General features: G+C 45.9%; 1 protein-coding gene across 1 annotated transcript in view; it reads left to right on the top strand.

The window, feature by feature from the left end:
- The window catches only part of ANO2 (anoctamin 2), a 156506-nt gene that overhangs the window by 113105 nt on the left and 17012 nt on the right, over positions 1-26389 (top strand). The window contains exons 14-19 of the mRNA XM_081191598.1: positions 1212-1286; positions 2859-3060; positions 5687-5798; positions 8785-8842; positions 12580-12680; positions 18894-19042. Of these exons, the coding sequence (XP_081047724.1) occupies positions 1212-1286; positions 2859-3060; positions 5687-5798; positions 8785-8842; positions 12580-12680; positions 18894-19042 (697 nt within the window). The remainder of the gene's footprint in view (positions 1-1211; positions 1287-2858; positions 3061-5686; positions 5799-8784; positions 8843-12579; positions 12681-18893; positions 19043-26389) is intronic.

Below are 26389 nucleotides of genomic sequence, written 5' to 3'. Positions count from 1 at the left end.
ACCTCGCAAGACGAATGCCTCGCAAGACGGAAAACCCGCAAGACGAAAGGGTTTTCTGTTTTGGAGGCGCTTCGCAAGACGAATTTCCCTATGGGCTTGCTTCGCAAGAAGAAAGCCCATAGGGAAATCTCCGGGGACCTCTTTTAAATGCTGGTGGTGGGGAGCAAAGCCTTTCCCCCCCTCCGGCCTTCAGAAGAGGTCCAGGAAGGCCGGCGGGGGCCAAAAGGCTTTGCTCCCCACCGCCAGCATTTTAAAAGCAGTCCGGGATAGCAGGGAAGCGCTTCCCGCTATCGCGGACGGCTTTTGAAGGCAGGCGGGGGGGGGAGCAAAGACTTTCACCCCCCGCCCGCCTTCAGAAGAGGTCCTGGACCTCTTCTGAAGGCGGACAGGGGGGGGCGAAAGTCTTTGCTCCCCCCTGCCTGCCTTCCCGGGAGAGCGGAGAAAGGCAGCGCGTTTCTCCGCTGTCCCGGACAGCTTTTGAAGGCAGGCGGGGGGGGGCAAAGACTTTTGCCCCCCGCCCGCCTTCAGAAGAGGTCCAGGACCTCTTCTGAAGGCGGGCGGGGGGCAAAAGTCTTTGTCCCCCCTGCCTGCCTTCCCAGGGGCTTTTACATCGCCCCGGACAGCGGAGAAGTCCTCCGCTGTCCCGGGCGATTTTAAAATGCCGCCCGCCAGCATTTTAAGATCGCCCCGGACAGCGGAGAAGTCCTCTGCTGTCCCGGGGTTTTTTAAAATGCTGGGGGTGGGAAGAAAAGCCCTTGTCCCCCCCCCAGCCTTCAGAAGAGGTCGGGGGACAGACTGTCCCCGGACCTGTTCTGAAGGCGGTTTCCATAGGAACGCATTAATTGATTTTCAATGCATTCCTATGGGAAACCGTGCATCGCAAGACGAAAAACTCGCAAGAAGAAAAAACTTGCGGAACGAATTAATTTCGTCTTGCGAGGCACCACTGTACACACTTTTTAGGAACTAAGATCTACTGGAATCCATCAGTGATAGTGAACTAAGTTTTACTCAGAGTAAACCCATTGAAATTAAGAAACTTGATTAAGGTATTTAAAACTTAGTTGAATAACACCCAATGGGACTTCTGAATAAACTGTTTATGATTGCACTGTATTTCATCACACTGATTCCAAATTGCGCTTAACTTGTCACCTTATTTATTTACTTAGTATCATAACTGATGTTTTCCCTATTATGGCTTGTACTAGGATGAGAAGGAAAAACTGACCTGGAAAGACCGTACCCCTGGCTATCTAGTGAACTTTGCATCTATCTTATTTATGGTAATTTTGCATTTTATTTCCTTGCTTTTTTTAACAGTGGCCTATATTAAATTTGCCCTGACTGCATGGATCTTCAGACTGAATCAATATTCTCTAACGTATGCATTACCTTTGCTGTTTTCCCTCAGTGTATCCTTCTTTTACACTGAATTGGGGATGGACTAAGAATTGCAAAAGTTTAAAACGTCAATTGCACCACAAAGTCCAGATTCAGTGCTTGGTGCAGGATTGGTTCACTTTCCAGCTCCTTTGCCAGATCATGGCTGCCCCTCCCAGAACATCTCAGACCGTGGATGTTGGAGCACAGTGGTGACATTGTTCTTGCTCTTTGCCTGAGCCACTCCCCAATAACCATCTTCCTGAGCTGCTACCCAGGCACTGACAATACTTGCTTTTTGCTCCCTGGACTGCCTGATTGTCTTATCTGGTCACCTTCTCCCAATGCATCACAAAAAGCATCACTGGGAAAGACCCTAACTGAGCTACCAGGCAGAGAGAGAGACAGTCCAGGCCACAAACTCCAGCAGATATTGCACATATACATGTGTTGCTTTACTCATGTCCTGTGCACTGCTGCCACAGGTGTTGCATTACAGCATTTGAGCAGGTGCCAAGGAGGTGCCAGGCAGAGTGGCATGTGGCTGGTCTGTGTCAGTCAACTAGCCTGTTGCCTTCCAGTGCAGTCGAAGATGATGTTCCCTTGCCAGTGTTGGAGTAAGAGTCAGCTTCTGATTGGCAGTTCAAATCCCCACTACGGGGTGAGCTCCCGTTGCTCGGTCCCTGCTCCTGCCCACCTAGCAGTTCGAAAGCACGTCAAGTGCAAGTAGATAAATAGGTACCACTCTGGTGGGAAGGTCAACGGCATTTCCATGCGCTGCTCTGGTTCACCAGAAGCGGCTTAGTCATGCTGGCCACATGACCCAGAAGCTGTACGCCGGCTCCCTTGGCCAATATGAGATGAGCACCGCAACCCCAGAGTTATCCGCGACTGGACCTAATGGTCAGGGATCCCTTTTCCTTTAAAGATGCTAATAGCAGTCATCCTTTACAGATCCAACAAGGAGAATAATAGTTCTCTGAGCAAAGGCATAGACTGTCAGTCATGGAGATGCAGACTCACCAGAAGACCCTAGCGTGTGGGTCACCAAAAGAGTCCTTGAAGAGTCCATGCCCTCAACAGGATAAGCAGCCACATTTCTTCATGTGTTCTAGGGGCACATTTAGATGCACATGCAAAATTGAGGCTTGGTAGTTCTAGCCAGGATTGAATATCCTAGAATTAGTGGTGCTCCTATGCCCATGTAGTTCAGAATTGAGATCAGCAAACTGGATGATGCTGTGGTGGCATAAGCAGGGACAGCCCCGCACCAGTACTATTTAATCTAAACCTAAAAGGTCAATGGAGAAAACCCATTGGCCAGCCATGTGCAGAGCATTTCCTTTCAAAGAGGAAGCTGCTTAATATGTGGGCTCTCTAACGCCACTCAAGCTCATTAACTGCGGCAAGTAGATTTACATGCAAAAATGCATGAATGTAAGCATTTCTATGAATACCTGTATGTCTCTTTTCAGATTTCACTGACGTTTTCCTTGGTCTTTGGTGTGATTGTGTACCGGATAACTACAGCGGCAGCACTATCCATGAGTCCCAACGAGTCAACCAAGTCTAACGTCCGAGTGACGGTGACAGCAACGGCTGTCATCATTAACCTTGTTGTGATACTTATCCTAGATGAGATTTATGGAATGGTTGCCAAATGGTTGACAGAAATGGGTAATGCTTTTTCACCATTCATAAGTGCATATGTTCTGCTTCTTGCCAATAATGTACAGTAACTGTTTTTGTCCCACAAAGTAGGACTTTTCATTCATTCTATAATATTCAAACCTCCTTCAATCTATAGCAGGAGTTTTATACTGTACTATATTTTGCAAAATGCTGAAATTCCCCAGAAGCTTATAAGGGATTCCTCAACAATAGTATCAGTAATGTGGCACAATGGGTTAGTGCACCTGGCTTTTAACCAGCAGGTTGGTGGTTCAATTATTCAGTTATTGACTAAAGAAGAAGAAGGGGCAGGGACATAGAAGGATCATAGCTGAGTGCAACATCCCGGATAATGTAGCAAGTCAGTTACAATTTGCTTCCAGTTACAGTAACTACAAAAGGAGGGACGCGGGTGGCGCTGTGGGTTAAACCACAGAGCCTAGGACTTGCCGATCAGAAGGTCGGTGGTTCGAATCCCCTCAACGGGGTGAGCTCCCGTTGCTCGGTCCCTGCTCCTGCCAACCTAGCAGTTCAAAAGCACATCAAAGTGCAAGTAGATAAATAGGTACCACTCCGGCAGGAAGGTAAACGGCGTTTCCGTGCGCTGCTCTGGTTCTCCAGAAGCGGCTTAGTCATGCTGGCCACATGACCCGGAAGCTGTACACCAGCTCCCTCGGCCAATAAAGCAAGATGAGCTCCGCAACCCCAGAGTCGGTCACGACTGGACCTAATGGTCAGGGGTCCCTTTACCTTTACCTTTAACTACAAAAGAACAGTTATTAGCCACCAACCTAGAAGCACCCTTATTGACTCAAATTCAAAAAAGAGTTCTAGATATAAACAGTTGCAAGCACCTGTCTGCCAAGGGCAGATTCACACAGTTAGTTAATGTATTACACTTTTGTGATTTGTTCCACTTCCATTCAGAAGATCCACAGAAGGGAGACTGCCAATAGACAAGTGATAAGGCTTTGACACAATTTCCTATCCATCTCATGGCTAACTGCTAATGGCTACTGCCCACTCCCTGACTTTTTGCATTCCTTCATTCTTCCACTGCTTGCTGAATCTGAATCTTGGAAGTTGTGCAAAAGCAAGCCCAAAGCTGTGGGGAAACCCCAACACCATTGCAAGGCAACTGAGACATGGTCTCTGGCCTCATGGAAGAGCCTGCCACATATTTAGGTAAAGGGACCCCTGACCGTACAGCGTACAGCTTCCGGGTCATGTGGCCAGCATGACTAAACCACTTCTGGCGAACCAGAGCAGTGCACGGAAACGCCGTTTACCTTCCCCCCGGAGTGGTACCTACTACTTGCACTCTGACTGCTAGGTTGGCAGGAGCTGGGACAGAGCAACGGGAGCTCACCCCGTCACGGGGATTCGAACCGCCGACCTTCTGATCGGCAAGTCCTAGGCTCTGTGGTTTAACCCACAGCACCACCCGCGTCCCTTCACATATTTGCTTCCATGTAATTTTTTATATTGCTAAATCAAGCAAGGAGGGTGTCAAAACAGTGTGCATAAAATCAAAACACAACAGGCAAATATCAGAGAAACATGACACAGAGTTGAAAGACGGGGTAAGCTTGTGTAAATAAAATTGTTTTGGGGCTGCCGTCTAAAACTAGACACAGGATGTCTGCCTAATATACGAAGGCAGTGAATTCCGCATTGTAGGTGCTGCTAGACTAAAGGCCCAATTCCTTGTGGATGCCATAAGGAAGAGTAATCAGTGCTTCTCCAGCAGATATCAAAGAATGCACAGGAATGTATGAAGAAAGGCTTGTCCCAAGTGTAACAGTCACACCTGAAATCTGGCCTGTGACATATTGGCAACCAGTGCAGATTCTTCAGCAGTGGGGTCACATGCTGTCAATAAGAAGCTCCAATCAACAGCCAGACCGCAGCACATTCTGCAACTTCCACAACAGCCTTAAGAGCAGCTCTGCGTAGAGTGTCTTGCAATAATCAAGTCATGAGCCCGGACACTGAGGTCCAGCTCCGAGGGTCTTCTGGGGGTTCCCTCACTGAGAGAAATGAAGTTACAGGAGACGAGGCAGAGGGCCTTCTCGGTAGTAGCGCCCGCCCTGTGGAACGCCCTCCCATCAGATGTCAAAGAAATAAATAACTACAACTTTTAGAAGAGATCTGAAGACAGTCCTGTATAGGGAAGTTTTTGATGTGTGATGTTTGTTGTGTTTTTATATTTTGCTGGAAGCTGTCCAGAGTGGCTGGGGCAACCAAGTCAGATGGGTGGCATATAAATAATGAAATTATTATTACTACTACTACTATTATCATCTGGAGAGGAAATATGAAGTAAGCATCAGTAGGACAGAAACAAAATGTGGGTGTTGGCTACCCATGCTTGACTCAGTACCTGAAAGCTGAGGATGAAACCCAAATCAGAGAGAAAGTGTATTAACTTCCTTCCCTCTCTCTGAGGCCAGCATGGAAGCTAAGAACCCTGTACTCCCAAACAGGTCTTGACCTTTCAGATGTAAATATGACATTTTGCAAACTTATCAGCATCCCCTTTGATCACGGAATATGGCTTATTGGTTTATTGTGTGTCACATAAATTATCAGTTGTTTCCACTCATCTGTTTTTCTGCTTTCTTCATGACAGAGATACCCAAAACAGAAAAAACCTTTGAGGAGCATTTAATTATGAAAGCTTTCCTTCTGAAATTTGTGAACTCCTATGCACCAATTTTTTACGTGGCATTTTTTAAAGGAAGGTGGGTTGAATATGATTCTTTAGCAGAAAGTTGATATTTGTTGTTGTTGTTGTTTAGTCGTTTAGTTGTGTCCGACTCTTCGTGACCCCATGGACCAGAGCACGCCAGGCACTCCTGTCTTTCACTGCCTCCCGCATTTTGTTCAAACTCATGTTTGTAGCTTCGAGAACACCGTCCAACTATCTCGTCCTCTGTCATCCCCTTCTCCTTGTGCCCTCCATCTTTCCCAACATCAGGGTCTTTTCCAGGGAGTCTTCTCTTCTCATGAGGTGGCCAAAGTATTGGAGCCTCAGCTTCACGATCTGTCCTTCCAGTGAGCACTCAGGGCTCTCTGATTTCCTTCAGAATGGATAAGTTTGATCTTCTTGCAGTCCGTGGGACTTTCAAGAGTCTCCTCCAGCACATTTGATATTTACACATTGCAAAATTCAATATAGATATGTTCTGCTTATGACACCTCACTGCATGGATTGGGGGGCGGCTGGAAGCAGATGGAGAGAATGGAACTGCTCCTGACTATCTCCAGAAAGCCCACTGGGAAGTGAGAAGTGAGGCTTCTCCCTCATATGAATTCTTCACCTGCCTGCTCAGGACAGGGTGTGGGTTGTGTTTAGCCTGCTCGGCACACGTTGAGAGACCACTGGGCTCTTTGTGACATGTGGGGTTCCTGCATTCATGCCTCGTGTCTTGGGAACGGACTGTTGCAAAGGGAGTATGGCAGATGCCAGCACCTCCCCTCTTATAAGTTAAGGGGGCACGCAGGTGTTTTTCTCAAGGACACCCACAGGCAGCACACGGAGACTGCTCCAGAAGGGGGTTGTGACAGACATTGGTGAAGGATTCTCCAACACATCACTCTGATTTACTACAGATGCATATATGCAGCTTTCCTGTACCTGCTGAGTAGACCAGGCATAGGCAAACTCAGCCCTCCAGATGTTTTGAGACTACAGTTCCTATCATCCCTGACCACTGGTCCTGTTATTTAGGGATGATGGGAGTTGTAGTCCCAAAACATCTGGAGGGCCGAGTTTGCCTATGCCTGGAGGAGACACTATCCTTCTACAAGAGATGGAAAGACAGCCACGTGTGAATATTTTAAAATTCTCAGTTACGCAATATTAACTGAAATGAATGGAAGACTTCCTGTTCTCTGTAGGGCTGGATCGAGAAGTGAGAGTCACAACAATTTTCAAAGAATAATATTATTATTTTATATAACAAAAACTTTTAAAATTTCAAATGGCAAAATCTGCAACTATATATGTGTTTGTAAATTTATTTATATATTTATCACCAGAGAGATTGGCTAAAATGAACAAATCGCTTAGTAGTAAGTGTTGAAGATGCACAAAGCAGATTGGAACCTTCTACCATATGTGGTGGACATGTCCAGATATCAGAAAGTTCTGGGACATGATCCATGAAGAAATAAAAAAGTTACTAAGAATTTCACATAGCAAAAGACCAGAAACATATCTTTTCGGAACATTGAATAGTGTTATTCCAAAAGAAAATACTAAATTCTTTCTGTACGCGACATCAGTGGCAAGAATCCTGGTGGCTAAGGGTAACCAGGTACCGACCAAAGAGGAATGGTTATATAAATTATGTGTATATTTGGAACTGGCCAAATTGACATATATAATAAGCCCAAAGCCAATGAATACAGTCAAGAAGGAATGGAATTGCTTGAATGATTATTTAGAAAGACAAGGTTCTAATGTAAAAATTTGGCTGTGTCTAGAATGACCTCGTGAATGGAAAAGGAGAAACATACATATATACATATCTATATATGAAGATGAAAATAATACTGAAATACAGATAAAATGTGAAATGTGAAAGGAAGTGTTGTGAGAGTGATGGAAGTCTATTATTCCTATTATTTTGTAAAGTTGTGTTTATCGTCTTGAAATATTATACTTTTCTTTATTCTTTTACTGTCTATTTTTCTTTGCATTTTTTTCCTTTTTCTTCTCTACTTTTTCTTTCTCTATATTATTCTTTATGTGTGGTTTTGTACTGATGTATTCACTTTGCAATAAAACTAATTTTTAAAAATTAATTTTTTTATTAATATAGTTGTATTACCATCTGAAACTGAGGGGGAAAGAGTGTGTGTGTGTGTGTGCCTAAGGCTGCAATCTTAGATAGATTGGATCCTCTCTCAGAGTTTGGTAGGGCCCCCCAGGGGGATGTTTCTGAGACATTCCAGGGAGAGACCGGGAAGGGGTGGATACAAAGCTTCCTTAGTCCCATCACACACACTCAAGCTGGGGGGAGATTTAGACATGCTCAGGAGTCTATCCGCATCTCTCCTCTCACCTCACCAGCTTCCAGTGGAAAGCAGGGAAACTGGGTGGAGTCACTCTTCCACCCAAACTTCTGCCCTGCTGGCTCAAGCCTTCCAGGACATTGGAAATGGTGGGCTAGCTGTCTTTGGGTTTCACACACAATCCTAAGTATTGCAGATTTAACAGGTAAAGGGACCCCTGACCATTAGGTCCAGTCATGGACGACTCTGGGGTTGCAGCGCTCATCTCGCTTTACTGGCCGAGGGAGCCGACATTTGTCTGCAGACAGTTTTTCTGGGTCATGTGGCCAGCATGACTAAGCCGCTTCTGGCGAACCAGAGCAGCGCACGGAAACACCGTTTACCTTCCCACTGGAGTGGTATCTATTTATCTACTTGCACTTTGACGTGCTTTCGAACTGCTAGGTTGGCAGGAGCTGGGACAGAGCAACGGGAGCTCACCCTGTTGTGGGGATTCGAACTGGCGATCTTCCGATCGGCAAGCCCTAGGCTCAGTGGTTTAGACCACAGCGCCACCCGCGTCCCACTATTGCAGCCTTAGTTAGTTATAAAATATAATGGTCCTCTATTTATTTTAAAACCATATTCATCATTTGGCTGCACAAAGTAAGCTATTTTAATTAATCATTCTGATACTGATATAATCCAGATGTGTGTGCTTGTTCTCAGGTTTGTAGGCCGACCTGGACATTATGTGTATGTATTTGCTGGTTATCGAATGGAAGAGGTAAGTATCCACTTTTAAATCTTACTTTGAAATAGAGAAGGGAGAGGGATTCAGTTTGCTTTGCATTTAATCTAACTGAATTCACGCATCCAAAATAATATGGGAACACAGCTGTCCTTCAAAATATGCTCTTCTCTGAGTTTTGCTGTGTAGTTCACTAACCAAGAAACATACACAGAAGTATGTATTAAGAGAAAGTGTGCATAAAAACCTGTGTGTGTGTATATATATATATATATATATGCAGGTTTTGGTGTCTTCGGGTGTCTTCCCGTGTAAGAGTTGGGGTGTCTAGGCGACGTTTCGACGAGGTCTCACTCGTCATCTTCAGGCTGGTGCTTTCGGCTTCTTGTTACTGGAACAGAGCAGGATCTCAGTGTTTGAGTTCCTATAAATACTGTTGAGGGTGTGGTGTATAGCCTCCAACGTTCTGGGCAGAGAGGAAGTTCCCAGGTTAGTGTGCCTTTTCTTCTTTTGTTCATTAATTACTTGAGGGATATCTTGAGTGATTTCTTGAGTGATATTCTGAGTACCACTTAGGAGGGTCATTAGGTGTGGATTAGTTGCTAAAGCTTTCGTGTCTTGACCTCTTGAGCTTGTTAAGAGTTTTTCTGAGAAGATGGCTGTACTGCAAATAGTTGTGCTCTGGCTTGGCTTCGTGTATAGGGGCGAGCTGTGGTTTTGTGCCCTGTGCCAGCCAGATCTGTGTAGGGATTGCAGGGGGGTGCAGCATCCGGAGGTGCCACTATGGTTTGGCTACTGGATGGTGTCTGTAATTTATCTGTGGAGAGGGTCTGGGTTTGGGTCTGGTGTGGTTGATTGGAGATGGCGTTCTGTGTGCCTCTGGTTCTGGTGTCGGTTTTTGTGGGGAGGGCTAATTTCCAGATGTCTGGCAGGCGGGACGTGTCGTCACGCTTGTTCATGTTGTGAGGGTGTTTCTCTATCTCGATGGCTTCCATGATTATTCTCTTGTGGTGATGTTCCATGTTAAAGAGCAATTTGGAATCTGCAAAATTAATTTCGTGTCCTGTTTCTTTCATGTGTTGGTAAAGAGAGGAAGTTTTTTCTTCTTTTTTGACGGCATTCTTGTGTTCTGCGATACGTGCATTTATTCGTCTGTTTGTTTGTCCAATGTACGTGGCTGGGCAGACTTTGCAGGGTATTTCATAGACCCCTTGGTTTTCTAGCTGGATTTTATCTTTGGGGTTTCTGAGGATATTGGCTATTTTTTGGTTGGTGCAAAAGGCTGTTTTGATATTGTGTTTATGGAGGATTTTGCTAATTTTATCTGTAGTGCCCTTGATATAAGGAAGGAGGGCCATGCCATTGTTTTCTTCTGTGTCTTGGTTTTTGGGGGGTGTTTCTTTTTGGATTAGCTTCGTAACCCTGTTTTGCTGGTATCCGGGTTTTTGCTGGTATCCGGTAACAGGGTTACGAAGCTAATCCAAAAAGAAACACCCCCCAAAAACCAAGACACAGAAGAAAACAATGGCATGGCCCTCCTTCCTTATATCAAGGGCACTACAGATAAAATTAGCAAAATCCTCCATAAACACAATATCAAAACAGCCTTTTGCACCAACCAAAAAATAGCCAATATCCTCAGAAACCCCAAAGATAAAATCCAGCTAGAAAACCAAGGGGTCTATGAAATACCCTGCAAAGTCTGCCCAGCCACGTACATTGGACAAACAAACAGACGAATAAATGCACGTATCGCAGAACACAAGAATGCCGTCAAAAAAGAAGAAAAAACTTCCTCTCTTTACCAACACATGAAAGAAACAGGACACGAAATTAATTTTGCAGATTCCAAATTGCTCTTTAACATGGAACATCACCACAAGAGAATAATCATGGAAGCCATCGAGATAGAGAAACACCCTCACAACATGAACAAGCGTGACGACACGTCCCGCCTGCCAGACATCTGGAAATTAGCCCTCCCCACAAAAACCGACACCAGAACCAGAGGCACACAGAACGCCATCTCCAATCAACCACACCAGACCCAAACCCAGACCCTCTCCACAGATAAATTACAGACACCATCCAGTAGCCAAACCATAGTGGCACCTCCGGATGCTGCACCCCCCTGCAATCCCTACACAGATCTGGCTGGCACAGGGCACAAAACCACAGCTCGCCCCTATACACGAAGCCAAGCCAGAGCACAACTATTTGCAGTACAGCCATCTTCTCAGAAAAACTCTTAACAAGCTCAAGAGGTCAAGACACGAAAGCTTTAGCAACTAATCCACACCTAATGACCCTCCTAAGTGGTACTCAGAATATCACTCAAGAAATCACTCAAGATATCCCTCAAGTAATTAATGAACAAAAGAAGAAAAGGCACACTAACCTGGGAACTTCCTCTCTGCCCAGAACGTTGGAGGCTATACACCACACCCTCAACAGTATTTATAGGAACTCAAACACTGAGATCCTGCTCTGTTCCAGTAACAAGAAGCCGAAAGCACCAGCCTGAAGATGACGAGTGAGACCTCGTCGAAACGTCGCCTAGACACCCCAACTCTTACACGGGAAGACACCCGAAGACACCAAAACCTGCATTCCTGTACCCGTGAAAATCTACGAAAGCAAATATATATATATATATATATATATATATATATATATATATATATGCATTCTATTACAGATAATTGCTTGTACAATGTGTTACATTAGGTAAAATGGCATACAAAAATGTGCACCAGGAGAAACATAGACTAAAAGGCTGCTGAATTTTCATTAAATACACACACACAACTCAAACTGGTATAGAAATGGGACGAACTGGATTTAACATGGGGGGGGGGAATGAGTAAAAGGGAGAAGCTGGACAGATTCCTGCATCGCCAAAATAGATATTTCATAAATCTGCTGTGCTGCTTGAAAGTATGTAATATTCTAATTCTGATTATCTGGAGGCAAAAACATATAAGGGTGCAATTATTATCAGCTGGGTTTGCTAAAGCTGCCGTTTTCCTGAAGCTCAGATTGATGCTTGGCAAATACCGTATTTTTCGCTCTATAGGACGCACTTTCCCCTCCAAAAATGAAGGGGAAATGTGTGTGCGTCCTATGGAGTGAATGCAGGCTTTCGCTGAAGCCTGGAGAGCGAGAAGGGTCAGTGCGCACTAACCCCTCTCACTCTCCAGGCTTCAGGAAGCTATCCGCAAGCCTTCGGAGCCTGGCGGGAGTTTCCGCCGGGCTCCGAAGGCTTGCGGATAGCAGCCTGCAGCCCGAAGTTGTTCCAGCTTCGGGATGGCTGCGCAAAGCCTCCGCAAGGCAGCGGGGTGAAGGCACCCCGCTGCACTGTGGAGGCTTGAAAGGCTGTCCCCGAAGCCTCAAGCCTTTGGAGTGCAGCTGCGCTCCAAATCTTTGAGGCTGGCGGTGGGGGAAATCAGCGCTTCCCCCCACCGCCAGCCCCACAAGCTCGGGGGGCAGCGGCAAGGCTGTTCCCCGACCTGCTCTTGAACACACCTTGAACGCACCTTGTTTTAGAGGGGGAGAACAAGAAGAAAAAAATCCTGTTCTCCCCCTCCTATGGTCCGGTGCGTTCTATAGAGCAAAAAATACGGTATGTGGGAATGCCCAGTTGCTTGCATGCCCTGCGGCAGTGACAAGCAATAGCACTGCGGGTGTTGCCCCCCCCCCTGCATTACCCACTCTCCGGAAACCTCTACTTAGTGGTGTTCTGTCTCCCCCTTGCCCTTTCTCTTGCCCTCTAGTGTGCTCCTGGAGGCTGCTTGATGGAGCTTTGCATTCAGCTGAGCATTATCATGTTGGGGAAGCAGCTGATCCAAAATAACATCTTTGAAATTGGAGTTCCGTATGTATTTCATTCACATTCATGCCCTTGTTTCTGTAAGGTATCATGTCGTGGCTTTTGGTTTGCGTGGCAAGACCCCCAAGCCGACACCCCCCCCCCATAAGAATAAAGAAATTCACACAGACACGGATATTTTGTTTAAGGTTTTGGGGCAAAAATTTGGCCACAGCTTTATTGATTACATGAATGAGAGAGGTATTGGCTTAGGCATTGGCAAGACTATATCTGGCTCCTGCCCCCTTTGCAGGAAGTCTGTAAGGGTAAACCACCAAAAGGGAAATTGCTTCAGGGGAACCCGCCTGCATCTCCCCTGGTGTTCCTAGAGCAGTGTTTCCCAACCGGTGTTCCGCGGCACACTAGTGTGCCGCGAGATGTTGCCTGGTGTGCCGCGAGATGTTGCCTGGAGGGAGGCGGGCGAGTCCAAAAAAGGTTGGGAAACACACGCCAGCCGGGGTCTGCCTCCGCGTTGCATCAGCTTCCTCGCTCTCGGCGCTCTGCTTGCCAGCCTGGTGGCCTCTGCCCCGCCCCGAGACTGGAAGGGAGGGGCGGGGCTTCCACTGCGGCTGCGTCTCTGGCTCTTTCGACTCATTCCTCCTCCGAGTGGGCTTGAAAGAGCGGCCGATGGATGAATCGGCCGGCGACCCTGAAGCCTTGTGCAAAGTAGAGGAGGCGGAGAAGCAACGGCAGGGAGCTTAGGCGCCGCATCCGGCTCATTGCAGGAAGTCAAGATGGCGGCGGGTAAGTGTGGGAAGCAGCTTTTTCCCTCCGCCGCCCCCCTCTCACCGGGAATAAAGGGGGCTCCGCTGGGGGGTGACGTTGTAGAACGCAGAGTTCTTATTTTTGGAAGGTTTGAGGGGTCGGACTAGGCGGGTTGGGGGCTGGTCTGGGCTTCCGCTCCCTCCCCTCCCCACGGAGTGTACCTGCGGTGCAAGGAGGCGCTCTGAGCCACTGCTCTGGGAAAGGAAGGAGGGCGAGGCGGCCTGGCCAAGTGCAGGGGAGACCCGTAGTGGGGAGCAGGGGGAGGAGGGGGAGGAGGAGCCACCGAGGAATGGAGGCGGGGGAGACTCCCTTGCTTTGCAGAAACTGCAAAAAACGAGGCAGGAATTGGGTTTGTTTTTGTAGCTCAGGACGTGCTTCGCTTCTGGTGTGCCTAAGGCGGCCGCCCCAATTATCCCCTAGCCCGTCTTTCCAGGTGCTGCCCCCCCTCCACAAAGGGCCATAGAACTGTAGAGTTGGCAGGGGTCCCAAGGGTCATCTAGTCTTAAGTTTCTCTTTCAAAAAGGAAACGTGGGTTAAAGCGGCAACGCCGCCCCCCACTCACTTTCCTGCTCTGGCTTCCCTAACAGTTTTCCGAGTTGCGTCACTGGATCCAGCCCCCTTTTCCACAGGTGACACGGGGCTGGAGGGAGGGAAAGAGGGCTTTACGCCGCGCACAAAGGCAGCCTCCTAGAAGCGCTCTGGGCCGGCGCCGTTTCGCCGAAGGCGCCGGAGGACCCCCACCCTCAGCTCCTTCAGAAAGGACTGGAGCGGAATAGCCCTTTCTCTTCTTCCCCAACACTTGTCGTTGGAGGAGTCCCTCAGTCCCTCGCTTTGCTGCCTCCTCCCCCCCCACCCCCAAAGCTTGGAGGTTCCCCGGCAAGGGGGAGGGAAAAAAATTGAAACTTACACTTTCGTGCGTCCCTCCCGGCGTGACGCTGCGCGCTGACGTCACGGGGCTGTAATGGTGGTGTGCCTCGAGATTTTTTTCATCAAACAAGTGTGCCTTTGCCCAAAAAAGGTTGGGAAACACTGTCCTAGAGGCCTGGCATGTCCCTCACCCTTCAAGCGGACTTCGGACAGGCCCCAGCTTCCTTTAACGGAATACCCTTGAAACTGGAGGGGCAGGCGATGGCCGACCTGCCCTCCCCCATTCACCATAAGCCAATGCCTAACCGCCAAACCTTACAAAGTTGTGACGATTGCTAAGAGGTAGGCAAAAACCAAGTGGCCCGTGCCAATTTGCCAAATGGAAAAAATTCCTATGCAGCCCCTGACTCAAGCCGGGCAACCAACCAAAGTCTAAAGCAAGGCCAAAGGATCTAAATTAAAGGGAGGGTGTTTGGCAGCGCGAAGCAGGAGCCTGGCACACGTCGCGCTGCTGCTTTTATACTTTCCCCCACTATCACCCTTTGACATGATTGGGCAATAGCCCTGGGTGATTGTGGTGCCACCCTGGCATGAGGGCGACAGCTCCACCCACACTGGTTTGAGGATCTGCCTGCAACCAGGACCATCTATTAAGATGATCCCATTTGCCAAAGCCTACTGAAATATTATCATTGCTTGCATACATTATTATTATTATTATTATTATTGTTTAAACTTATTAGTTGCTTGCCACCCAAAGGTCTCACGACAAAGAAAAATATACAATACATGATACTATATGGGGGGGGGGAGCGGGATGAGGGTGGAGAGAATCATATAATACATTAGTATTTGATATAACATCCATGGTGGTGGGGAAAAACCAGCTGTATAAATAGTAGTGAGCAAAATTAACAGTACTCAAATAATCAAACAAACAAACAAATGAATGAATGAATGAGTGAATTCAACTGAGGTCAAACTTAATTAGCATAAGAGAAAAGGTGCCGTAACAAATTAGTTCCTTATGAGTAAAATGATTAACATAAATTACTTGCAACACATTTAAAAACAAGAGTGATATTGCAATTTTTTAGGAACACATGTGTGAAAAAGGAGTTTGATACAGTACTGGGAGGAGCCTTCTGCCATAAACAAGGTTGCCTCTCAGTGCTATCTGTAGCAGGAATGCAAGGCAAGTATTTTGGAATGCTTTGGCAAAGACGTCTGAGCAAAAGTGAGGGAAGTCAAGAGAGTTTCCATAAGACGGTGAAATCTGTCTCGCCAGAGTGGTGCATGCTCTAGTTATCTCTCGCCTGGATTACTGCAATGCACTCTATGTGGGGCTACCTTTGCAGGTGACCCAGAAACTGCAACTAATCCAGAATGTGGCAGCTAGATTGGTGACTGGGAGCAGCCGCCGAGACCACATAACACTGGTCTTGAAAGACCTACACTGGCTCCCAGTACGTTTCTGAGCACAATTCAAAATGTTGGTGCTGACCTTTAAAGCCCTAAATGGCCTCAGTCCAGTATACCTGAAGGAGCGTCTCCTCCCCCATCGTTCTACCCGGACACTGAGGTCCAGCACCGAGGGCCTTCTGGCGGTTCCCTCATTGCGAGAAGCAAAGCTACAGGAAACCAGGAAGAGGGCCTTCTCGGTGGTGGCACCCACCCTATGGAACACCCTCCCACCAGATGTCAGAGAGAACAACAATTACCAGACTTTTAGAAGACATCTGAAGGCAGCCCTGTTTAGGGAAGCTTTTAATGTTTAACAGACCACTGTATTTTAATACTTTGTTGGAAGCTGTCCAGAGTGGCTGGGGAAACCCAGCCAGATGGGTGGTGTATAAATATAATGATAATGATGATGATGATGATGATGATGATGATGATGATGATAATAATAATAATAATAATAATAATAATAATAATAATAATAATAATATCTCTTAGTAGCAGGGGTACCACATCCCATTTTGCTGCTTGAGGCGAAATGGGCAAGGCCACTGCTTCTGACCCCTCCTGCCATGGCAGTGATCACAGCCAATTTTGGGCTAGGTCACACCAATTTTGGGTGAAATCTTGCCTCAAATCATGTGAGATCTTGCACACTCCACAACATCTCTTTCTCACAGTTTTGGTTGAGATCTCGCTCAAAATGGGTCTGATCAAAACGGCCTCGGCCCAGTATACCTGAAGGAGCATCTCCACCACCATCGTTCAGCCGGACACTGAGGTCCAGCTCCAAGCAGGGCCTTCTGGAGGTTTCCTCACTGCGAGAAGTGAGGCTACAGGGAACCAGGCAGAGGGCCTTCTCAGTAGTGGCACCTGCCCTGTGGAACACCCTCCCATCAGATGTCAAGAAAATAAACAACTATCTGACTTTTAGAAGACATCTGTTTAGGAAAGTTTTTAATGTTTGATTTTTATTCTGTTTTGAATCTGTTGGGAGCTGCCCAGAGTGACTGGCGAAACCCAGCCGGATGGGCGGGGTATAATTACTAAATTATGATGATGATCTTGTCCAAATTTGGCACCGATCAAGGTGGCTCTTCACCACTGGGGGAGATGGCAGGGCAGGCAAGGCACCCGCTGGACATGCTGCCTGGGGGCCTCTGCCACCTGAGGCAGCAGCCTCACCCTGCCTAATGACTGGGCCAGCTCTGCTTAGTAGTACTTTGACAGAATATTTACAAACTATTCTCCACCACTTTTTGTGATCTGTGCCACCCAACAAAGAACCCCAAACAACACCCCAGCCCAAGAGTCTGTCCAGCAGTCTCAGCTTTTGTAGCTGGAGTCAGTCCAGCCCCTGCCCAGGTGGAAAAAGGCCTGCAAGGCAGGGAGCAGGGCTTCCAGGACACACGGTCAAGAATGTACTCACGGGGGTTATTTGTTAATCATATTTTAGGTCTGCACAGTGATGATCTGTACTGGCTCACATTATAGTTACTTTAGGCAGCCTACCAGAGGGAGATAAGAATGAAACAGAACGTTAGTGGCACCAGTAATGGCCAGAAAAGCAAAAATGAAAAGTGAACCTCAAACTGGTAATGGCAAATGCATTATACTGGATGGAAGTAGCCAGTGCTCCCCCCCTTCCCCCCTTTTTGACAAATATGCTTTTCTCAGATGTGATCCCAGATGTGATCTGAAAGCAACTTGAGAACTAAAACTGGCCAAGCACCTTGTAGCAACAGGGGAAGGGATTGAATCATCAACCTCAATGAAGACATATTCGTCAAAGCACATTGAGCATTTTTCTTAGCTTTATTCAATTCTCCATATGGCACCAGTTTGAGGTCCAACTCTCTTTTTTCCATTCTTAACAAAACTAAGAATATGGGGGCTGCAATCCACACTTATTATTATTATTATTATTATTATTATTATTATTATTATTATTATTATTATTATTATTTTATTTGCAAAGTTAACAAGGAAAGGGGGGGGGAGAAAAAAAACAGAACAATAACAACAACAACCAAATACTATTACTAATAATAGACCACCATCAGACACACTTATACGAGAGTAAGAAATAGATCTTACTTCTGAGTAGACATCCATAGGATTGCACCAGAGTCCATTTCAGGGGCTTAATCCGGCCCTCCAGTTGGTTTAATCCGGCCCCTGTGGCAGTTTATTTCGTGGGGTAAAATCTTAACAAAACCTCAACAACTTCAATCCTAAAAAAAAAAAAAGCTCAACTGTGAAAGAAACTGTGAAAAAAGTTTGGACACCACTGGTATTGCTATTGCGCTGTAAGTCCAGCTCCCCACCCTCAAAGGTTTTCAATTGATGGTTTTTTATTACAAATACCTGCCATTACTTCCCCACTTTGGTTAGGTGTAAAAGAAAACTTTTTGTTTGAACAGGTAGCTAATAAATAGACCTATCACTCCATCATAATCTCTTTTGCATAGCACGCATACTTCAGGTTCAAGGGATTTATTGCAGACTGCAGGGAGGAAGGTTTAGCGTGGCCCTTTGTTAAGATCTTGGCGGCATAGGATTAACCTGGATAATTAACTCATAGGTATGGTGCATGCGAAACATTCTTTGAGCATCTTTTCTCATGTGTGTCCTTAAGCTGGTATCTCTGGTGTCATTCCTGGAGAATACTTGATTATTATACTACAAAGTTTATTTTGCAGACAATGCTTTATGTGTTTATTTAAGTAAGTTCAGGCAGTGGGGCAGAGAGAGCTCTTACCTCACATCCCTGGTAAATAGCTGCCAATTTTTCCCTTTTCTTGTGAGGAATCCTATTCGGAATAAGGGAATTTCCCTTAAAAAGGGGGGGAAAGATTGACAGCTATGCCCTGGTGAACTGCCAGAAAGCTCCTTGGTTTGTTGTCATCTCAGCTTCAAGATGGTTGTGAGGATGAAATGGAAGGACCCAGTGAGGCCTGAGCGTCTTCCACACACACACATTTATGTTTGCTACATAAAACAAAAAAATAATGCTTTTCTTTTAAGCTGCTTCCCTGGGCAACTAGTGAGGCTGTTAAAAGCTCTGTTTGAGATCCCCAGCCTGTTTTAATTAAATTTATTGCCTACATTTTTTTTATTCCCCAGTAAGTTAAAAAAACTGTTCCGGAAGCTAAAGGATGAGAGGCCTGAGACAAAGACAAATGAGTCTGATCCTTCCAAGCCACCTCAGCAATGGGAATTGGACCACGCCTTGGAACCTTTCACTGGGTTGACCCCAGAATACATGGAAATGAGTAAGGCTTTTGAAATATCTCTTTTCATCCGCTAGTATCAAAGCAGTCTTTTTTCTAAAAAGCTTATAGAACTTTTATAAAGCATGCAGAACTTACTCCTGATCTTTTTAAAAAACCTACTAAGATATGGTTACCAGATGCCCCTGTTTCCCAGGGACAGTCCCCGGATTTACAAATCTGTTCGTGGACAAAATCCGTCCCCCGGAATGTCCCCGGATTTCATTTAATGTCCCCGGATTTGTATTTTAAGTGTTGTAGATTTATTAGTAGGGAATGGATGTTGCATGATGGGTTCAACGGCACAAGACACATCATATGGGGACTTCTGGCGAGGCAAAATGGCGGGCGCCACGGCAGCGAGCAGCTCCTGAAGCCAGCCAGAGCCAACTGCGCTACCAGGCTGGCTCTGGGCTGCTGAGGGTGCCACTGCCGCTGCCAAGGGGGAACTGGGAATGCCCGACATGTCAACTGGGGGAAGCGCTGACACACACATCCCCGCGACTCAAATCAAGCCGGGCACGAGAGCGTGCGGCCACCCAGCCAACTGCCCAGCGGCACTCCAGGACCAGGAAAACCCCAGAGCTGATGCAGGGAGAAGTAGAGAGGAGAGGGAGAAGGAGAAGGAAGAGAGAGAAAGAGAAAGGAGAAAAAAGAGGGGAACCCGACCTTGCCGCACCGCTGCCACCTCTGCCACTGAGGAGGAGAGGTAGGAGAGCACTGGGAGGGCAAGGACACATGGCTGAGCCCAGGACTGACCCGAGCCTATTCCATCGCTGCTAGCGCTCCAAGAGAACAGGCTGGGGCCGAGAGGAAGGGCGCGCAACAGAGAAGACTACAGAAGAGAAGATATTGCTTCTTTTTTAAAAAAAAAAAACAAGCTTTTTTATAACTTTTTTTTCTTTTTTCCAAAAAAAAAAAAAAAAAGTGTCCCTGGATTCCTTGAACAAAAATCTGGTAACCTTATACTAGGAACAATTAGAAATACTCATGATGTCAATAAGTAAATGCAAAAAAATTAAAATAAAAAAATATCCATACGGCATTGCATAAAACAATCAGAATAAACTAACCTAATTTAACAGCTTGAAATTAAACAGGAGAGAGAATAACGCCTAACGGTAGTATATGCAAATGAGGAGGCGCCATTGCAAATAGGCCTTCCACAGAGACCCACTCAGACCACACATTTGGAGTCGTTGGGCTTGGGGAGATGGGTGCCAGGTGAGTCTCCCTTAACCAACAGATGAGGAGAGTTTGGATTTGATATCCCGCTTTATCACTACCCGAAGGAGTCTCAAAGCGACTATCATTCTCCTTTCCCTTCCTCCCCCACAACAAACACTCTGTGAGGTGAGTGGGGCTGAGAGACTTCAGAGAAGTGTGACTGGCCCAAGGTCACCCAGCAGCTGCATGTGGAGGAGCGGAGACGCGAACCCAGTTCCCCAGATTACGAGTCTTATCACTCTTAACCACTACACCACACACACTCAGGAAAACCCATTACTTGGGCTTGGGGCAGAGTTTGGCTTGCCTATAGCATACAGTTTAGGAGGAGGTGGCAAGGCTACCCCGGCCTCAACCTATGCTTGCACAGCGATTCAGGTTCTTGCTGCAATCTATTGTTAAATAAAAGCCCTCAACCCAATATCAGTGGCCTCCCTCTTTATTTCTGGCTTCAGGTACAATTCAAATATTTTTATTCCAATTACATATATATACAGTGGTGCCCCGCAAGACGGAAAACTCGCTAGACGAAAGGGTTTTCCGTTTTGGAGGTGCTTCGCAAAACGAATCTCCTATGGGCTTGCTTCGCAAGACGAAAATGTCTTGCGAGTTCCTGCGGGGGTTTTTTCCTCCCCCCCTTTTTCTAAGCCGCTTATCAGCTGATCCGATAAGCTGATAAGCCGCTAAAAGCCGCTAATAGCGCTAATAGCGCTAATCCGCTAATCTGTCAATGGGCTTGCTTCGCAAGACGAAGAAACCGCTAGACGAAGAGAATCACAGAACGGATTCTTTTCGTCTTGCGAGGCACCACTGTATATATATATATATATATATATATATATATATATATATATATATATACATATTATATATATATAAACATATTATATATATGCAGGTTTTGGTGTCTTTGGGTGTCTTCCCGTGTAAGAGTTGGGGTGTCTAGGCGACGTTTCGACGAGGTCTCACTCGTCATCTTCAGGCTGGTGCTTTCGGCTTCTTGTTACTGGAACAGAGCAGGATCTCAGTGTTTGAGTTCCTATAAATACTGTTGAGGGGGTGTGGTGTATAGCCTCCAACGTTCTGGGCAGAGAGGAAGTTCCCAGGTTAGTGTGTCTTTTCTTCTTTTGTTCATTAATTACTTGAGGGATATCTTGAGTGATTTCTTGAGTGATATTCTGAGTACCACTTAGGAGGGTCATTAGGTGTGGATTAGTTGCTAAAGCTTTCGTGTCTTGACCTCTTGAGCTTGTGAAGAGTTTTTTCTGAGAAGATGGCTGTACTGCACTTAGTTGTGCTCTGGCTTGGCTTCGTGTATAGGGGCGAGCTGTGGTTTTGTGCCCTGTGCCAGCCAGATCTGTGTAGGGATTGCAGGGGGGTGCAGCATCCGGAGGTGCCACTATGGTTTGGCTACTGGATGGTGTCTGTAATTTATCTGTGGAGAGATAACTGTGGTGAGATATCTGTGGTGAGATTATCTGTGGAGAGATATCTGTGGTGAGACGTCGCCTAGACACCCCAACTCTTACACGGGAAGACACCCGAAGACACCAAAACCTGCATTCCTGTACCCGTGAAAATCTACGAAAGCACATATTATATATATATATATATATATATATATATATATATATATATATATATATATATATATATATATATATGCAGGTTTTGGTGTCTTCGGGTGTCTTCCCGTGTAAGAGTTGGGGTGTCTAGGCGACGTTTCGACGAGGTCTCACTCGTCATCTTCAGGCTGGTGCTTTCGGCTTCTTGTTACTGGAACAGAGCAGGATCTCAGTGTTTGAGTTCCTATAAATACTGTTGAGGGGGTGTGGTGTATAGCCTCCAACGTTCTGGGCAGAGAGGAAGTTCCCAGGTTAGTGTGTCTTTTCTTCTTTTGTTCATTAATTACTTGAGGGATATCTTGAGTGATTTCTTGAGTGATATTCTGAGTACCACTTAGGAGGGTCATTAGGTGTGGATTAGTTGCTAAAGCTTTCGTGTCTTGACCTCTTGAGCTTGTAAAGAGTTTTTTCTGAGAAGATGGCTGTACTTCACTTAGTTGTGCTCTGGCTTGGCTTCGTGTATAGGGGCGAGCTGTGGTTTTGTGCCCTGTGCCAGCCAGATCTGTGTAAGGATTGCAGGGGGGTGCAGCATCCGGAGGTGCCACTATGGTTTGGCTACTGGATGGTGTCTGTAATTTATCTGTGGAGAGGGTCTGGGTTTGGGTCTGGTGTGGTTGATTGGAGATGGCGTTCTGTGTGCCTCTGGTTCTGGTGTCGGTTTTTGTGGGGAGGGCTATTTTCCAGATGTCTGGCAGGCGGGACGTATCGTCACGCTTGTTCATGTTGTGAGGGTGTTTCTCTATCTCGATGGCTTCCATGATTATTCTCTTGTGGTGGTGTTCCGTGTTAAAGAGCAATTTGGAATCTGAAAAATTAATTTCGTGTCCTGTTTCTTTCATGTGTTGGTAAAGAGAGGAAGTTTTTTCTTCTTTTTTGACGGCATTCTTGTGTTCTGCGATACGTGCATTTATTCGTCTGTTTGTTTGTCCAATGTACGTGGCTGGGCAGACTTTGCAGGGTATTTCATAGACCCCTTGGTTTTCTAACTGGATTTTATCTTTGGGGTTTCTGAGGATATTGGCTATTTTTTGGTTGGTGCAAAAGGCTGTTTTGATATTGTGTTTGTGGAGGATTTTGCTAATTTTATCTGTAGTGCCCTTGATATAAGGAAGGAGGGCCATGCCATTGTTTTCTTCTGTGTCTTGGTTTTTGGGGGGTGTTTCTTTTTGGATTAGCTTCGTAACCCTGTTTTGCTGGTATCCGTTGGCGATTAACACATTTGAAAGATTCTGTAACTCAGTTGTCAAGTGGTCTTTGTCAGCCAGGCGTTTGGTTCTGGAGATGAGAGTCTTGGCTACGGAGTTTATTTGTGCAGGGTGGTGGTGTGATTGTGCATGTAAGTAGCGGTTGGTGTGTGTTTTTTTCCGGTAGATAGTGTGTCCTAGGGAGCCATCAGGTTTTTTGTAGATTAGGACGTCAAGGAAGGGAAGTTGGTTGTTGGCTTCTATTTCCATAGTGAATTGTATTTTGGGGTGTAGGCTGTTGAGATGTGTGAGGAAGCTATCTAGTTTTTTCTTCCCGTGTGGCCAAATTACAAAGGTGTCGTCAACATACCTGAGCCAAAGTTTGGGTTTGTGTTCTGACTTGTCTAAAGCATTGGTTTCAAAGTGTTCCATGTACAGATTTGCGATGACCGGTGATAGGGGTGATCCCATAGGTGCTCCTTCTATCTGTTTGTATCTTTGTCCATTGTGGATGAAGTACGTGTTGGTTAGGCAGTGGTTGGTCAGGTCCAGGATGTATTCGGGGGGATTGTATTTGTTTTGAATGGCTGTCAAGGCTTCATTAATGGGCACTTGTGTGAAGAGAGATACAGCATCGAAGCTCACAAGTAGGTCGTCGGGATGTAGGTTTTGCTTCTTTATTGTTTCTATGAACTGGAAGGAGTTTGTAACGTGTGAAGCGATAGATTCTGCATAGGGCTGAAGTTGCTTAGCGAGAAATTTAGCGAGATTTTGTAGAGGTGAGCCTATGGAGCTGACTATTGGTCTGAGTGGTGTTCCTTCTTTGTGTATCTTGGGGAGACCGTAGAGTTTGGGGCATCTGGATGATTTTTCTCTGGGGATGATTCTTAGCTGGATTTCTTCACTGATAGGAGAGGCTTTTATTTTGGATTTGGTGGTTTTTTCCAGATAGGTGGTGGGATCTGTTTTTATAGGTTGGTAGGTAGGGTCTTGGAGTAGATTTGATAGTTTTGCTTGGTAGTCCGATGTGTTCATCACAACAGTGGCATTACCTTTGTCTGCTGGGAGAATGATTATGTTGTTGTCTTTCCTCAGGTTGGTGAGTGCTTTCTGTTCTTCTTTGTGTAAATTGCTTCTGGGTGGTTTGCTGGAGCAGAGGATGTTGGTGACTTCAAGTCTGATTTTATTGGCTTCATCTGGGTTGATTTTGGTTAGGCTAGCTTCGACTCCGCATATGATGTTTTCCGTGGGGATGCGTCTCGGGGCGACTGCAAAGTTGAAACCTTTGGAGAGTACTTTGGTTTCAGTTGAGGTGAGGATCCTGTCTGATATGTTATGTACTGTTTGTTTCATGGGTTGTTGTGGAGGGTGGCTGGGCTTCTGGCGTTTCTCTAGTTTGTGGAGTTTGTTGGTGTGTGTGTCTGTCTTATGTGCGGACTCCGTTTCAGCTCTCCAAACGGCTAGTTGTTTGCATTTGTCCCAGAGTGCAGGGTGGATTTTGTTACAAAGTTTGAGGTGAAGAGTGAGCAGATCTTTGTTGGTTTGGTTTAGTAGGTATCTTTTCTTATGTAGTTCGTTTCTGATTAGGGATAGTTCAGTTCGTTTCAGGATCCTTTCGGTAGCTGGGGTTTTAGAGTGGAATTTAAGTTGGAAGCATGTGGGAATTAAGTTGTTGTCACAAAACCACAGCTCGCCCCTATACACGAAGCCAAGCCAGAGCACAACTAAGTGAAGTACAGCCATCTTCTCAGAAAAAACTCTTTACAAGCTCAAGAGGTCAAGACACGAAAGCTTTAGCAACTAATCCACACCTAATGACCCTCCTAAGTGGTACTCAGAATATCACTCAAGAAATCACTCAAGATATCCCTCAAGTAATTAATGAACAAAAGAAGAAAAGACACACTAACCTGGGAACTTCCTCTCTGCCCAGAACGTTGGAGGCTATACACCACACCCCCTCAACAGTATTTATAGGAACTCAAACACTGAGATCCTGCTCTGTTCCAGTAACAAGAAGCCGAAAGCACCAGCCTGAAGATGACGAGTGAGACCTCGTCGAAACGTCGCCTAGACACCCCAACTCTTACACGGGAAGACACCCGAAGACACCAAAACCTGCATATATATATATATATATATATATATATATATATATATATATATATTCCAGCAGGTGAATCTGATTATTTTAATATTAATGGCTCACCATCTTTGTAATTTTACCATGCGGCACAAGATGCTGAGTGCTGGCTATGAGATTCAAGAAAGATGGAAAGCTAGAGTAAAATTAAACTTTCTTCTCCCTGTGGTGCACAGTACGTATCACTAAATTCAGCTGTCAGATTCACTGCTGATTGACGCAGACCACCCACATGGAGCGGAAGTTCTTTGAGATGCTCAGCACTGAAGCTGTCAGTTGAGATTGTTCTGAAAGGGCATCAGGCAGAAATGAAGATGAAAGGAGCACTTCAGTGGAGAATGTTTGCATACTTTCAAAACTGGGTAAAAGTACAGGACTTGCAGAGAGAGTCACTGAATTCAGAAAGGAAATTTTTAACTGCAAGAAAAAATAATGTTGTGGTTAAATGCAGCAACATGCCCCTGAGAAGGAATGGAAATACTGATGTAGCCTAATCCCAAAATGCCACCTTGATTGGATTCAGTTTTGAAATCTGTGTAGCTTTGTGTGATTGTCCGTCTTCACCTATTCTGGTCCTTTTTGCCATACAAACTGAGAGATAACAGGGCAATTCTACCTGTCTGTATGTTAGGGGGATATATTCTGAAACAGTACATGGGAACCCCTAGATTAGAGTCACATGTAAGGTCCTCCAAAGGCAAAAGTCTTCTTCTTCTTTGGCGATCACTCATAGCTGAGTAAGATTGTCTTCCATAAACACGGTTTTAACAATGAGTCCGTAAGTGACTGTGGAGGCCAATTCTGGACCCACACGTCCTTCCACAGTAGGGACATTGGTTCCCAGGTGGGAGTTGATCACGGTGTGGATTTGCCAAGCATGCCTTCCTCTTAGCACGTTTCTCCCTTGCATTCTGAGTTCAAGTGTCTTCAAAGTCCATGACACCTTTGGTAAAGGCTGTTCTTCAACTGGAGCGCTCGCAGGCCAGTGTTTCCCAGTTGTCGGTGCTTATACTACATTTTTTTAGATTTGCCTTGAGACAGTCTTTAAACCTCTTTTGTTGACCACCAGCATTACGCTTTCCACTTTTAAGTTCAGAATAGAACTTATATGATCCAGTGAGCGAGAAAGGCAAAAATATGTGTAATAAGAAACACAGACCTGCCAACAAAA

This window comes from Podarcis bocagei, assembly GCF_964188305.1.
Source record: "Podarcis bocagei genome assembly, chromosome: 4".
Lineage (NCBI taxonomy): Eukaryota > Metazoa > Chordata > Lepidosauria > Squamata > Lacertidae > Podarcis > Podarcis bocagei.
This window is presented reverse-complemented; position numbering and strand designations above follow the sequence as displayed.